The sequence below is a fragment of the Rhinoraja longicauda genome, chromosome 38 (assembly GCF_053455715.1).
Source record: "Rhinoraja longicauda isolate Sanriku21f chromosome 38, sRhiLon1.1, whole genome shotgun sequence".
NCBI classification, from domain to species: domain Eukaryota; kingdom Metazoa; phylum Chordata; class Chondrichthyes; order Rajiformes; family Arhynchobatidae; genus Rhinoraja; species Rhinoraja longicauda.
In genome coordinates this window covers 14,568,780-14,581,295 of record NC_135990.1, presented here as the reverse complement: position 1 = coordinate 14,581,295, position 12,516 = coordinate 14,568,780, and the positions used below count along the sequence as shown (strand labels likewise).

The 12,516-nt window shown below is 47.6% G+C and overlaps 1 protein-coding gene across 1 annotated transcript in view; it reads left to right on the top strand.

Moving 5' to 3' along the window:
- ireb2 (iron-responsive element binding protein 2) overlaps positions 1-12,516 on the top strand; it is a 73,707-nt gene that overhangs the window by 19,860 nt on the left and 41,331 nt on the right. The window contains exon 2 of the mRNA XM_078430017.1: positions 7,886-7,978. Within this exon, the coding sequence (XP_078286143.1) occupies positions 7,886-7,978 (93 nt within the window). The remainder of the gene's footprint in view (positions 1-7,885; positions 7,979-12,516) is intronic.

Below are 12,516 nucleotides of genomic sequence, written 5' to 3'. Positions count from 1 at the left end.
AAGGGCCTCGGCTATGAGGAGAGACTGAGCAGACTGGGGTTGTTTTCCATGGAGCAGAGAAGGCTGAGAGGGGACATGATCGAGGTGTACAAGATCATGAGGGGCATAGATAAGGTAGATGGCGGGGAACTTCTTCCACTGGTGGAAGGTTCAACAACGAGGGGACATAGATACAGGGTAAGGGGAGGGAGGTTTCGGGGGGATGTGAGAAAGAACTTTTTCACCCAGAGGGTGGTTGGAGTCTGGAACTCACTGCCTGGGGTGGTGGTGGAGGCGGGGACACTCACAACGTTTAAGAGGCATTTGGATGGGCACTTGAAATGCTACAACATTCAGGGCTACGGTCCAAATGCGGGAAAATGGAATTAAAATTAGACTGTGTTTGGTAACGGGCGGCGTGGACACGATGGGCCGAAGGGCCTCTTTCTGTGCTGTAGGACTCTATGACTCTAAGGTAAGAGATTGAAAAACAGTTTCCCCCGATCCCCTCCCCAAACCCCACATAAAACAAACCAGAGAACATTAACACAAACTTTTAAAAACACACTAGGTTTTTTAAGATTTAGATTTAGATTTAGAGATACAGCGCGGAAACAGGCCCTTCGGCCCACCGAGTCCGCGCCGCCCGCACATTAACACTATCCTACACTAGGGACAATTTTTACCCAGTCAATTAACCTACATACCTGTACGTCTTTGGAGTGTGGGAGAAAACCGAAGATCTCGGAGAAAACCCACGCAGGTCACGGGGAGAACCTACAAACTCCATACAGACAGCGCCTGTGGTCAGGATCGAACCTCAGTCTCCGGCGCTGCATTCGCTGTAAGGCAGCAACTACCGCTGCGCCACCGTGCCGGTAGACGAAAAAGAGAAACAGTTGGCGAGGCTGCCATCGTTGAAGGCGCCACCCGGTGTTTATTTCTGGGCACCATGTTATAGGAAAGATATTGTCAAGCTTGAAAGGGTTCGGAGAAGATTTACGAGGATGTTGCCGGGACTAGAGGGTGTGAGCTATAGGGAGAGGTTGAGTAGGCTGGGTCTCTATTCCTTGGAGCGCAGGAGGATGAGGGGTGATCTTAGAGGTGTATAAAATCATGAGAGGAATAGATCGCGTCGATGCACGGAGTCTCTTGCCCAGAGTAGGAGAATCGAGGACCAGAGGACACAGGTTCAAGGTGAAGGGGAAAAGATTTAATAGGACTAACTTTTTCATACAAAGGGTGGTGGGTTTATGGAATAAGCTGCCAGAGGAGGTAGTTGAGATTGGGACTATCCCAGCGTTTAAGAAACAGTTAGACGGGTACATGGATAGGACAGGTTTGGAGGGATGTGGACCAAGCGCAGGCAGGTGGGACTAGTGTAGCTGGGACATGTTGGCCGGTGTGGCAAGTTGGGCCGAAGGGCCTGTTTCCATTATATCACTCTAGGACTCTCTATGACTCCGAGGTGTAAGGTGGATGGTAGGTGTGATTACATGATAGAAGCAGGCAAAATGAGGTGGTAGGAGAGATAAGAACCAAGATGTCGATACAAGGCACTGCAGTGCTGGTTTACAAAAAGAGACCCAAAAGGACACAAAGTGCTGGAGTAACTCAGTGTGTCAGGCAGCATCTCTGGAAAACATGGAAGGTGACGCTTTGGGTCAGAACCCTTCAAACTGATTGTGGTGGAATGGGAGAAAGCTGGAAAAGAGGTGGGGGCAGGACAGAATGTAACAAGATGCAATTTGTAAGGGGGGGCTTGGGTTGGGATGGTGTTAACGGTGGATGTACACAGCATTAAAACTGGAGTAAAGGCTGACCCACCCTTCAGAAGGGGAAACCCTTCAGGCAGTAGGGGAATACTTCTCCTGTCACTGGTGTGTTGGATGTAAACTTACTCAATTACAATGCATTCTGGTTGAGAGAAGAGAGGGGTACAATGTAATCAGGTCCAGCTATAAGCCAATATAACTGTGCCAAGGCGGCAAAGTATGTTTTATAGAGATGAACTGAGGTGTTTCTTCGCCTTGCACCAAAATGTATTTGTGACACAAGAGACCGAAGATCCTGGAATGTTGATCAAAGCAAAGTACTCAGCAAGTTTGGGCAGCATCTGTGATGGGGATGGATAGACGTTTCGAGCTGGGATTCTTCTTCAGGCTTCTGTGAGCAGTGTGAAGAAAGGTTCCAACCCGAAACATCGTCTGTCTACTGCCCATGTAGAATCTGCCTGACCCGCTGAGTTTCTCCAGCACTTTGTGTTTTGCTCAAGATTTATTCGAGCAGTTTTGTAGAACAGGAGCAATGCAAGTGAAATGAAGAATTAAAGTGCAAGTTGACAAGGAATGGGACGAGAATGAATTAAAACCTAGCATATCAGACATTGAAACAAAAAGCTTAAGAAAACATTAATTCTGTCCAAAAATGAGTGTGTCTTCAGCATTTACTTTTCAACTGCCATTCCTCCTCCTGTACTGTCGAGCTATTCTGCAGCCCACTGCTGGGCACAGTTGTTGGTACAGCAGTAGAGATGTTTGTGCAAAGCTTTGCCAGTGTTTGCCGTCAGCTCCACCTTAAACATGAATATCGCAGACCGCGTACACGCCTTTGCACAAAGTATAGATGAACAGATTTAATGGACAAGGAGGAGTTGCTATGTAGTGGCTCTCGACAATGAATCAATTGACTTAAATACGACAGAAGTACTGGATGGGGAGGTTGTTTGCTGCGTCCTTCTGGGTATTGATCTGTTTCACAGAAATGAGATTATGCTAGTCATTGTCAATCTTCCCATTCCCAGAGGCTCGCCATCGGAGATCCTTAGGGTATACACTCGGCCCAGCCACCACCAGCTGCTTCATCCCTGACTTTTCTTCCTTCATAAAGTCTGCAGTGGGAGAGTTAGCTGACAATTGCAAATGTTCATTTATGTTTGTAACTCATCAGCTATTGAAATGGTTCATACGGTAAAGGCTAGTTACATTCAGGAAGGGCTGATACGTGGCAAGTAATGTTCACACCACTAGAGCTGGACAGTGACAGAGGCTAGGCATCCTACAGCAAGTGGTTCCTCATCTTTAGAGTTCAGTCTTCACAGCATAGGCCAGTAATATTAGCTTGGATCTAAACTTATGGGTAGGAAAATAACTGCAGATGCCGATTCAAATTGAAGGTACACGCAAAATGCTGGAGTAACACAGCAGGTCAGGCAGCATCTCAGGAGAGAAGGAATGGGTGAGGTTTCAGGTCGAGACCCTTCTTCAGACTGATGTCTGGGGAGGGTGCGGGACAAAGATAGGATGGAGTAGGAGACAGGAAGACAGTGGGAGAACTGGGAAGGCGGAGGGGAACGAGAGGGACAGAGGAACTATCTGAAGTTGAAGAAGTCAGGATATTCTTGCTATGGAGGGCGTGCAGCGTAGGTTCACTAGGTTAATTCCCGGAATGGCGGGACTGTCGTATGTTGAAAGGCTGGAGCGATTGGGCTTGTATCCACTGGAATTTAGAAGGATGAGGGGGGATCTTATTGAAACATATAAGATAATTAGGGGATTGGACACATTAGAGGCAGATAACATGTTCCCAATGTTAGGGGAGTCCAGAACAAGGGGCCACAGTTTGAGAATAAGGGGTAGGCCATTTAGAACGGAGATGAGGAAGAACTTTTTCAGTCAGAGGGTGGTGAAGGTGTGGAATTCTCTGCCTCAGAAGGCAGTGGAGGCCAGTTCGTTGGATGCTTTCAAGAGAGAGCTGGATAGAGCTCTTGAGGATAGCGGAGTGAGGGGGTATGGGGAGAAGGCAGGAACGGGGTACTGATTGAGTGATCAGCCATGATCGCATTGAATGGCGGTGCTGGCTCGAAGGGCTGAATGGCCTACTCCTGCACCTATTGTCTATTGTCTATTGTCTAAGTCAATGTTTATACCGCTGGGGTGTAAACTGCCCAAGCGAAATATGAGATGCTGTTCTTCCAATTTGCGTTGGGCCTCACTATGACAATGGAGGAGGCCCATGACAGAAAGGTCAGACTGGGCGTGGGAGTGGGAGGGGGAAGTGCTGAGCCACCAGGAGATCAGGTTGGTTAAGGAGGACTGAGCGAAGATGTTGAGCGAAACGATCGCCGAGCCTGCGTTTGGTCTCGCCGATGTAGAGGAGTTAACATCTGGAACAGCGGATACAATAAATGAGGTTGGAGGAGGTGCGGGTCTGGTGAAGGTCTGGAGAATGTGAAACGATCTGCCTCACCTGGAAAGACTGTTTGGGTCCTTGGATGGAGTTGAGGGGGGAGGTAAAGGGACAGGTGTTGCATCTCCTCCGGTTGCAGGGGAAAGTACCTGGGTAGGGGGTGGTTTGGGTGGGAAGGGACAAATGGACCAGGAAGTTACGGAGGGAACGGTCTCTGCAGAAAGCAGAAAGGAGTGGAGATGGGAAGACGTGGCCAGTAGTGGGATCCCGTTGGAGGTGATGGAAATGTTGGAGGATAATTTGTTGTATACGCTGGCTGATGGGGTGGAAGGTGAGGACAAGGGGGATTCTATCCTTGTTACGAATGGGGCGAGGGGGAGCAAGAGCGGAGCTGCGGGATATAGAGGAGACCCTAGTGAGAACCTCATCTATAATGGAAGAGGGGAACCCTCGTTTCCTAAAGAATTAGGACATCTCTGATGCCCTTGTATGGAACACCTCATCCTGGGCTCAGATGCGGCGTAGAAAGAGGAATTGGGGGGTAGGGATAGAGTTTTTACAGGAAACAGCGTGGAAAGAATTGTAGTCCAGATAGCTGTGGGAGTCAGTAGGTTTGTAGTAGATGTCGGTCACTAGTCTGTCTCCTGTGATGGAGATGGTGAGATCCAGAAATGGTAGGGAGATGTCGGAGATGGTCCAAGTATATTTAAGAGCAGGATGGAAATTAGTGGTGAAATGTATGAAGTCGGTGAGTTCTGCGTGGGTACAAGAGGTAACATCAATGCAGTCGTTAATGTAGCGGAGGTAGATTTCGGGGATAGGGGCAGTGTACGCCTGGAACAGGGATTGTTTGACGTAAGAGGCAGGCATAGCTAGACCCCTTGCAAGTGCCCACAGCTAAGCCTCGGATTTGGAGGAAGTGGGAGATGTCAACGGAGAAGTTGTTGAGGTTACGAACCAGCTCTGCTAACCAAGTATATTTAAGAGCAGGATGGAAATTAGTGGTGAAATTTATGAAGTCAGTGAGTTTTGCATGGGTAAAGTCAGTGAGTTTTGCATGGGTAAAGTCAGTGAGTTCTGCATGGGTAAAGTAGTTCATCTTGTTTAAACACCTGCAGTTGACATTCAACGGCACTAGCCTCCCACAGCCTGGGGACGTGAATAACAAGAAACTCAACTGAACCAGTTACGTAAATAGCCCGCAAGACATAGGACTACAATTAGGCCATTTGGCCCAAGGCATCTGCTCCGTAAGTATGAAGAGAGCAGGTCAGAGTATACTGCAGCAACTAACTCCCCCCTTGATGACTTGATGGCCTTCCACCATCTACATGACACAAATCAGGACCGTGAAGGATTTCCTTCCACATGCCCAGGATGTTTGCATCTCTGACACTACCACGCTCTGCACCATCCAGGGCTTTAGATTTAGATTTTTAGATTTAGAGATACAGCGCGGAAACAGGCCCTTCGGCCCACTGGGTCCACGCCGCCTAGCGATCCCCGCACATTAACACTATCCTACACACACTAGGGACAATTTTTACATTTGCTCAGCCAATTAAGCTACATACCTGTACGTCTTTGGAGTGTGGGAGGAAACCGAAGATCTCGGAGAATACCCACGCAGGTCACGGGGAGAACGTACAAACTCCGTACAGACAGCACCCGTGGTCGGGATCGAACCCTGGTCTCCAGCACTGCATTCGCTGTAAGGCAGCAACTCTACCGCTGCGCCACCGTGCCGCTTTGACATCTATCACATCCCAAACATTAATTCCCCACACTATTGCTGTATAGCATGTACATTGTGCACCATCTTCAATAGTTTAGTTTAGTTTATTGTCACATGTATCGAGGTTGTGTGCTAACCAGTCAGAGGAAAGGCAATCAGTCTGAAGAAAGGTCTCGACCCGAAACATCACCTATTCCTTCTCTCCAGAGATGCTGCCTGTCCCGCTGAGTTACTCCAGCATTTTGTGTCTACCTTCGATTTAAACCAGCATCTGCAGTTCTTTCCTACACATTTTGAGAACTTCAGGTACATGGGTGCACCACCTCTGAATTCCCCTCTGAGTTGCCCACTATTTTGACTTGCAGTTCCTTTGTAGCCACCATGTCCGAGCCATGGAATTCCGTCCTTAACTGCATCGCAGGCCTGACTTCACCACGGCTGTTGTGGGTAACGGCGGCTGCTCACCACCCACTCTTAAGCGTGGTCAGGGTTAGAGAATAAATACTGGCCCCACCTTTGACAAGAGCCTGAAAAAATGAATAAAGAAAAAAGCTGGAATTGAGTTGAGAGATATCAATGCTCAGTGATAGAGTATTGGTGCACTCGAGTATAAATTGCAGGGTTGTGTTTTAAGAAACACGGAGTCTGACTTGACTTTCCACACATTTTGCATGTTTTAAGTCCTCGCGAGAATTGAAAGATCTGATGCTTTCGTTTTCAGCTACTTGCTACTCAGCAGCAACCGAGAACGATGGGATGGGGGGGTGGCACCAGGACTGAAGGGGGACCCGGGGGTGGGGGGATTGTTGACATATGTGTCAGACAGTAGTCAGGAGTGTTCGGTGAACGTTTGTAATTTTGTCTGCGCCAAGCGTGGCGATACTTTAGTACTGCCTAGGCAAGGCTTGCTATGTGACTTTCATGAGAGTCAAGAGTATTTTATTGTCATATGTTCCAAATCGAACAATGAAATTCTTACTTGCAGCAGCACAACAGAATATGTAAACATAGTACACTGTAAACATCACAATAAACAAGAAAAAAGCTCTGTGTGTATATTTACACATACTTGCACACGCACACTCGCACACATACGTACACGCACACACATAAAAAACAAACATTAATAGTACAATAATATCAATATGTAGTTCAGAGCTTAATGGGGGATGTAGTGTTTAATAGCCTGATGGTTGTAGGGAAAGAAGCTGTTCCAGAACCTGGATGTTACAGTTTTCAGGCTCCTGTACTTTCTTCCTGATGGCAGGGGTGAAATGTGTGTGGCCAGGAATGTGTGGGTGTCTGATGATGCTGGGTGTCTGATGATGCTGGCTGCCTTTTTGAGGCAGTGACCCTTGTAAATCCCTTCGATGATGGGGGGGGGGGGGGGGGGGGAGGGGTAGAGGGGGTAGAGGGGGTCAGATCCCGTGATGGACTGGGCAGTGTTCACAACTTTTTACAGTCTTCGCTCCTGGGCACTCAAGTTGCCGAACCAGGCCGTGTTGCAGTCAGTCAATATACTCTCTACAGTACATCTGTAGAAGTTCAAGAGAATTCCCTCTGACATACCGAATCTCTGCAATTTTACTGGGTTGTATGCAACACAAAGCACTTCACTATACTTGGGTACATGTGGCAATAAAATATCATTGAATTAAGTATCATTGCAATGAGTAATTGAATCATTGAGTTTGCAGCTTTGAACATTTGGCAGCTGTGTCACTGATGCTCTGTATATAGCCCAGCTAGAAGTTGTTTCAAACCTGTGTCTACACCCGTCATCTCCCTGAGTTTATTTATTAAATAGATCAGTCATTCTGTTGTGTAGAGCCCTGGAAAGCTAATACCAGTCCTTGTACTGTATCTGAGTAAACAATTAATCAGATATGTCAGGGTTGTGAAGGTTGGAAAGTGCAGTAGATTGTTAAACATAAATATATTTAATGTTATACAATAATTTTTTTTTCTCTCTTTCCATTGTAGGACATCCCTTTCATCATTTAATTGAGCCATTATCTGCAGATGATCCTGATAAAAAATACTTCAATGTCCTTAAACTCAGTGACCCAAGATATGGTGAGATGTTTTCAAATATGTTTTGGCCAATACTGTTATTTGAACTGAAGGGGTGGACACTGTTTTGCTTTGCGCGTCCATTCAACGATTTCCTGGAATCATGCAGATTGGAAACGGGAATGTGGCCAACAATCACTGACCATCAACTGCCCATTTGCTATAATACTCTCATTAATGCTATTTTTTAAATTCTCCAGACATTCTCATGAAGTGCTCTCTGATTCTACCACTTTCATCTACCAGGGGCAATTTACAATGGTTAGTTAACTCACCAATCTACATGTCTTTGGGAAGAAACCAGAATTCATAAATGAAACTCCCATGGTCACAGGGAGATCGTGCAAAGTCCATCAGATAAAACCTGGGTCAGGATTGAACCCGGGTCTCTGGCATGATGTAGCAGCAGCTTCAGTCAGAGTTGTGAATCTGTGGAATTCTCTGCCGCAGAAGCAGTGGAGGCCAATTCTCAAAATGCATTCAAGAGAGAGCTAGATAGAGCTCTTAAGGATAGCAGAGTCAGGGGGTATGGGGAGAAGGCAGGAATGATCAGCCTTGATCACATTGAATGGCAATATTGTCTATTGCACCACAGTGCTGATCAATTTTATAACTCGGACACAATAGTCAATAGTCGTTTATTTGTCACATACACATAAATGTGTAGTGAAATGAAACATTACCCGCAGTTGAACAATAAGACCAATAAGATTAATCAATAAAAATGCAATAACACATACAATCACAACTAACACCAAACAAAAAGAAACATCCATCACAGTGAGTCTCCTCCAGTCCCTCCTCACTGTGATGGAAGGCCAAAATGTCTTTTTCTCTTCCCTGCCGTCTTCTCCCGCGGTCAGGCTGTTGGAGTTGCCACATCAGGGCGGTCGGGGCTCCCGATATGGAAGCCCCCGCTGGGCGGTGAAAAATCCCGCGGCCTATTTCAGGCCGCGCCGGAGGGTGAAAGGTCCGCGGGGGGCCGACCCAAGCCCCGCGATTCGGGGCGGGCGAACACGCTGCCTCTGCCGCTGCCAGAGCTCCCGATGTCGGCCCCCATCCAGGGGCCTGCGGGCTTCCGACGTCCACGCGGCCCGCGCCGGAGCCTCCGGAGACGAGTCGCAGCCGCGCCCGCAGCATCCGCAGGCAGCCAGCGCCGCAGGTGGTGAGTCCGGGCCGTGGGCTCTGCGAACCAGAGCCCCAGGTGGTCCCAGGTGCATGGCCGGTGGTAGGCCGCAACGGGAACGGAGACACGACACAGAACAAAGGTCGCGTCTCTGTTCGGGAGAGAGAATTTTACAGTTCCCGTTCCCTCCCACCCCCCCCCCCCCAAAACATAACATACAACACTACATCATATTAAAACTACAATTCAGACAAAAACATCAAAAAACACAAAAGACAGACGGACTGCAGGCAAGCCGCAGCTGCGACGGCAGCGCTGGCTCCTCCCCAAATCTAAAGTTTAAACATCATAGGAGCTCCTCAATTATCTGGGGCTCTTTCTATTCCTTCTTCCCTGTTCCCCCTCCCATTGACTGACACCTCTGCAGAAAAACTGATTAATAGACATTTATTAAATACAGCCAGTCCCCAGGTTGAATAAGGGTTCTGTTCCTGAGAATTGCCTGTAAACTGCTTTTACCATGCCAGAAATTAACAATCTCTCCCAAAACCAAAATTTTAAAACCCACTGTCTGAAATAGTTGATTCTCTCTTTGCTGGGGTACTATGTTTCTTTCTGCATCATGCTGGTGTCCATTTTCTATAGCTACATGTATTGCATCGCTCTGCATACACTTCCAGTAATACATTTAATCGCATATTTTCTCTGTCCACCCTAGCACTACGTATAATCTAACTATATCTAATCTAACAACCCATCATCTAACTATATCTAATCTAACCATAATCTCCCCTGTATTTGAATCTGCTTACTCAATTTAACGTTCTAAAACTAGACTGGCGAACTGGTAAAGTAAGTGACAAGATACCAAAAGCTGAGTTGGTAGCATTGGGTCATGCAGACCTGGAGGTTCCAAGTTTGATTCTTATCTTTTCTCCAAAAATCATCTTTAATCAGAATCTAATAAAATACAAAACAAAAACTGTGCAAAAAAACTCTTTAGGCATTCTCGGCATCTGTCCATTTTGTTTCAGTAGTGTTCGCACCTATCTTTAAACAAAACAAAACCCCCACTTGGCATTGGCATTGATTTCAGTGCGTCCCTCAGCATGTAGTCTTGCAGTCTGGAATGGGTCAGTCGACAACCTTTCCTGATGGACATCTTGCTGTGCTGGGAGCCCAACAGGTTTCAGGCAGACGTAAGAGAGTCTTGCACCAAGTTTGATTCATGGTCTACTGAGTTCGTCAGCCTTTCTGTATACTGCTGTGGAGTCCCAGAGTCAAGTGAGGCATTAGTTGGCCAGCTTACCTTGTTGACCTGAAAGCTCATGTGGAACAGTGGCCAATAGACTGAACTATTATACGCTCCCACACTGCTGCTGGAGAATTGCATGTAAGCACAAATTATTGCCTTAATAAAGGAAAAGGCAATGGGTCTCCAGAGGAGAGTGAGAAGGTAGCAATTACAAGGTTGATATAGCTGTGACCTTGTTCTGTTCTACTGATATATTGTCAGCCTTATTTAGAAACGCACAGTAAGATTAAGGTGGAAGCAAGGTACAATTCATGAAAGCAGTGAACAAAATAATTGCATAGAGACGTACAGTGTGGAAATAGGCCCTTCGTCCCAACTTGCCCACACTGACCTATGCGTCCCATCTACACTAGTCCCAACTGCCTGCATTTAGCCCATATCCCTCAAAACTAACCTATCCATATACCTGTCTTAACTGATTCTTAAACATTACGAACCTGCCTCAACTACCTCCTCTGGCAGCTTGTTCTATAGGCCCACATCCTTTGTATAAAAAAAAAGTTACCCCTCAGGTTTAAAGTTGGGGGGGGGAGATTTAATAGGAACCTATGTCCTGTGGTTCTCGATTCCCCTACTTTGGGGAAAGGACTGTGTTTATTCCTCTCACATATTCTTTGAATGTTGTAATTTTGTTCGTATTTTTGTCTGCCACTAATAAACCCATGTATTTATAAGAAAATAACTGCAGATGCTGGTACAAATCGAAGGTATTTATTCACTAAATGCTGGAGTAACTCAGCAGGTCAGGCAGCATCTCGGGAGAGAAGCAATGGGTGACGTTTCGGGTCGAGACCATTCTTCAGACTGATGTCAGGGGGGCGGGACAAAGGAAGGATATAGGTGGAGACAGGAAGATAGAGGGAGATCTGGGAAGGAGGAGGGGAAGAGAGGGACAGAGGAACTATCTAAAGTTGGAGAAGTCAATGTTCATACCACTGGGCTGCAAGCTGCCCAGGCGAAATATGAGGTGCTGTTCCTCCAATTTCCGGTGGGCCTCACTACGGCACTGGAGGAGGTCCATGACAGAATGGTCAGACTGGGAATGGGAGGGGGAGGTGAAGTGCTCGGCCACCGGGAGATCAGTTTGGTCAATGCGGACCGAGCGCAGGTGTTGAGCAAAGCGATCGCCGAGCCTGCGCTTGGTTTCGCCGATGTAAATAAGTTGACATCTAGAGCAGCGGATACAATAGATGAGGTTGGAGGAGGTGCAGGTGAACCTTTGTCTCACCTGGAAAGACTGTTTGGGTCCTTGGATGGAGTTGAGGGGGGAGGTAAAGGGACAGGTGTTGCATCTCGTGCGGTTGCAGGGGAAAGTGCCCGGGGATGGGGTGGTTTGGGTAGGAAGGGACGAGTGGACCAGGGAGTTACGGAGGGAACGGTCTCTGCGGAACGCAGAGAGGGGAGGGGATGGGAAGATATGGCCAGTGGTGGGGTCCCGTTGTTGGTGACGGAAATGTTGGTGGATGATTTGTTGGATCCGCTGGCTGGTGGGGTGGAAGGTGAGAACGAGGGGGATTCTGTCCTTGTTGAGAGTGGGGGGAGGGGGAGCAAGAGCGGAGCTGCGGGATGTAGAAGAGACCCTAGTGAGAGCCTCATCTATAATGGAAGAGGGGAAGCCCAGTTTCCTGAAGAATGAGGACATCTCTGATGCCCTAGTGTGAAACACCTCATCCAGGGCGCAGATGCGGCGTAGACGGAGGAATTGGGAGTAGGGGATAGACTTTTTGCAGGGGACCGGGTGGGAAGAGGTGTAGTCCAGATAGCTGTGCGAGTCAGTGGGTTTATAGTAAATGTCTGTCACTAGTCTGTCTCTTGTGATGGAGATGGTGAGGTCCAGAAACGGGAGGGAGGTGTCAGAGATAGTCCAGGTATATTTAAGGGGAGGATGGAAATTGGAAGTGAAGTGTATGAAGTCAGTGAGTTCTGCATGGGTACAAGAGGTAGCACCAATGCAGTCGTCGATGTAGCGGAGGTAGAGTTCGGGGATGGGGCTGGTGTACACCCGGAACAGGGATTGTTCGATGTACCCGACAAAGAGGCAGGCGTAGCTAGGGCCCATGCGAGTGCCCATAGCTACGCCTCTGGTTTGGAGGAAGTGGG